The following is a 3,861-nucleotide window of genomic DNA, read 5'->3' as shown; positions in this document are numbered from 1 at the left end:
CCCATCTAATGGACGGTTTGGATCGTCCTATGTGCAAACCATACCGTACTTTGAATAAAGTGAGGAGTGCCCTCATCAAAATACAGTAGTGCTGCTGATAACATTTCCCTCCTTTTATTATCCAAATGCTAATTACTAGATAACATAAATCAAACCGTCCTCTTCGTCTTCATCTTCTGCTTCATCTTTCATATCTTCTCTCAAATCTCAACTCTCCCTCTCTCTTGAAAATCTTCTGCAAACTCTCTACAGTTTCTCTCAATCAAATATATTCTCAGCTCATCCAATTGAAAAATTCTTTCTGTTTCTCTGTTTTTTCCCTCTGTTTTCTACTAGCCCACATTTCTAAAGTAGCCCTAGGGTTTCTCTTCCAATCCATCTTCGATGCCCTAATCTCTAAAACTCAGAAATCAATTTTCTCTTAATTTTTAGTAATGATTACCGGCCATGATCCCATTGAATCTTTCCATAACACCCTTCACGCCATTAAATAGGCTCTCTTGCCAATCGAATCCGGATTCTGGAGATCCGTTAAAGATCTTGAGTCTTTTTTTCAAGGTCCGAAAAATGCATTGGAAAATCTCGATTTCTTCCCTCAATTGAACGTTAAGAAACAATGCTAAGATGTGGGTTTTGTCGATGAGAGAAAGAAAAACTCGTCGATTAGGGTTTCGTTGAAAACCTTCAATTTTCAGAACTCGGATGGTGGAAAGGAAGGGGAAGTTTTGTCTTTGGCACTCTTTTTAGGGTTTGTGTTTGATCATCTTGTTCAAAATCTTCACAAGTCTGATCATTTTATCAAAGAAATCAATCATAACACTCATTTAGGGTTTCTGTGATAAGATCCTGCACTGAATCAAAAGAAGAGACACAAAATGGAAGAGAAAAGAGTTCCACTTCCAGGGGAACAACCTCAGTAGTTCTGTTTTAGGAAAATATTTCTCTTCCTTTTTCCAGTACAAACTAACTACACAAACAGTAACTACTTTGCCACATCACCCCACTACCTATAAGCTGTAAAACAGTTACAGCACCACTAACTACACATGATTGTTAACAATACACATAACCTAACTACGACATATCTAACAACAACAGACACAATAAACATAAATAAAAACAACAGACTCATACTAAGTATGGATACGTAATATTGCCACCCACTGGGCAGCAACCTTGTCCTCAAGGTTGAAAGCTTGGATACATGCAGCTCGTCCAATAATTCATCTATTATCGGCATCGGAAATTTATCCTTTACAGTCACCTTATTTAGCGCACGATAATCAACGCACATGCGCCATGATCCATCCTTTTTTCGTACCAAGATGACAGGTGATGAGAACGGGCTAGTGCTTGACCGAACAATTTCAGCTTCCAACATCTCCTTCATCAATCTTTCGATTTCATTTTTCTGGACATATGGATATCCACCCATGATTGGATCCCTGAATGGCCCACTTGGCTCATTAAAAACATCAGAGAACTCACTTAAGAGCTCTTCCATCTCCTTGTCAAGCATGGCGTCTTCATGACTGACTGTGGTTGTAAAAAGTTGGGCCATAGTGGCCCTATTTCCCTTCTTCAATTCATGACTGGCTGTGGTTGTAAAAAGTTGGGCCATAGTGGCCATATTTCCCTTCTTCAAAATATGGTTCATGCGTTGAGACCCAACCATCTTCACTGGCCTTTCCTTGCCACCTCGTAATGTATGCTTCCGAACTTCTAATGTAAACTCCATTCTTAACCTTGCAAAATCCCAAACTACGGGTCCCAAAGTTGCTAACCATTGGATCCCTAACACTAGATCACAACCCCCAAGTGGCAACAGCTTGACGTCCGCTTGAAAAATAGTTCCTTGCATCACCCATTTCAACCCTTTGCATTCAGCCACGCTTGTAACTTTTTCACCATCAGCCACTACAACTTTCAATGGTTGAGATTTTTGTACTTCGCAAGCTGTCCTTTTTGCCGTTCTCGGATCTAAAAAATTGTGGGTGCTCCCGGAGTCTATCAAAATAATAATAGGCTGCCTCTTAATGTAGCCCCGAATTCGCATTGTTTGATGGGATGTGGACCCAGAAAGAGCATGCACAGAAATTTGAGGTTCCTCCGATTCACCACTGATTTGTTGTTCGGGTTCGACCAATTCTTCACCATCACTTCCATCTTCTTCAAGGTCCAACATAAATATCTGTTGTCTTTTGCAACGGTGTCCCGGGGTGTAGCGCTCATCGCAATTGTAGCACAACCCTCTATCTCGCCTTGCCTTCATCTTAGCATGAGTCAACTTCTTCATAATTGGAGTAGTAGTTCCAACCGGTTGTTTGTCTTGACCGCTAATCTGCCCCACAACTTTGCTTTCTCCTATTCTTTGCTTCTTTGACAATGCCTCATGATTCTCTTCTTGCAACTTAGCTAATCCAACAGCTTGCAACACCGTTTTAGGCTTAAACATTTGCACACTAGTCCGTATTTCATCTTTGAGACCGCCGAGGAAGCAACTGACGTAAAACCCTTCCGGTAGATCATTGGTCAGATTTGCCAGTTGTTCAAAACGATCCTCATATTCTGCCACCGTCGAAGTTTGTTCAAGTTTCGTAAGCGGGCCGATGAAATCCTCGTACGTATTCGGACCAAAGCGTGAACAGATAGCCTCTACAAATTCTTTCCATGGCACTTGTCCTTTGAGTTTTTCAAACCATTGGTACCACTGAATCCCCTTCTTCTCCAAGTGGATGGACGCTAAAGGAACCTTTTGTTCCTCCTCGGTGTTGTTGTAAGTGAAAAACCGCTCCACTCTTGTAACCCATCCGAGTGGATCTTCCCCATTGAACTTTGGGAAGTCTATCTTGGTATATTTGGTATAAGCAGGACCCCTTCCCCTCTGTATTTTTGGAAACAAATCATGTATAGACTCTTCTTGATCTCCATTTTTGTGCATTGCCGATGCCGACAATGTCTCATATTTGAGGTCCAACGCCGCTACGAGTTGCTTGATCTGATTTATTGCCTCCATTTGTTGTTTACTTTGGTGTTCATTGTTTTCTCGCAATTGTCTGAATTCTGCTTCCAATTTCTTCCCATCCTGTGATCTAGTTCCATCAGCCATGGTTCCTCGGTATCACAGATAAGATCGACCGCTCTGATACCACTGATAAGATCCTGCACTGAATCAAAAGAAGATACACAAAATAGAAGAGAAAAGAGTTCCACTTCCAGGGGAACAACCTCAATAGTTCTGTTTTAGGAAAATATTTCTCTTCCTTTTTCCAGTACAATCTAACTACATAAACATAACTTTTCCCAGATCTGAGATCCACTCATCACAAACAGTAACTACTTTGCCACATCACCCCACTACCTATAAGCTGTAAAACAGTTACAGCACCACTAACTACACATGATTGTTAACAATACACATAACCTAACTACGACATATCTAACAACAACAGACACAATAAACATAAATAAAAACAACAGACTCATACTAAGTATGGATACGTAACATTCTGTTTGATAAAATTGATGAAAATCTTCAAAAACTTGATCATTTAAGCAAAGAAATCAGTCATAACACTCATTTAGGGTTTGTGTTTGATAATCTTGTTGAAAATCTTCAAAATTTTTATCATTTTAGCAAAGAAATAAGTTATAATACTCATTTAGGGTTTGTGTTTGATAATCTTGTTGACAATCTTAAAAAATTTGATCATTTTAGCAAAGAAATCAGTTATAACACTCATTAAGGGTTTGCGTTTGATAATCTTGTTGAAAATCTTCGGAAATTTGATCATTTTAGCAAAGAAATCAATTATTATACTCATTTAGGGTTTGTGTTTGATAATATTGTTGAAAATCTTC

At 39.4% G+C, this 3,861-nt stretch overlaps 1 protein-coding gene across 1 annotated transcript; it reads right to left on the bottom strand.

The window, feature by feature from the left end:
* Positions 1-1,036: 1,036 nt before the first annotated feature.
* LOC143892224 (uncharacterized) lies at positions 1,037-3,109 on the bottom strand. The gene has a single exon (XM_077396692.1). It carries the CDS (start codon positions 3,107-3,109, stop codon positions 1,037-1,039), a length of 2,073 nt encoding a protein of 690 aa, XP_077252807.1.
* Positions 3,110-3,861: the final 752 nt, after the last annotated feature.

Source organism: Tasmannia lanceolata, unplaced genomic scaffold (assembly GCF_043159265.1).
Source record: "Tasmannia lanceolata isolate RefF3 unplaced genomic scaffold, GAP_Taslan_0.1 ptg000002l, whole genome shotgun sequence".
Lineage (NCBI taxonomy): Eukaryota > Viridiplantae > Streptophyta > Magnoliopsida > Canellales > Winteraceae > Tasmannia > Tasmannia lanceolata.
Note: the sequence above shows the minus strand (reverse complement) of the source record. Positions and strands in the feature narration are given on the sequence as shown.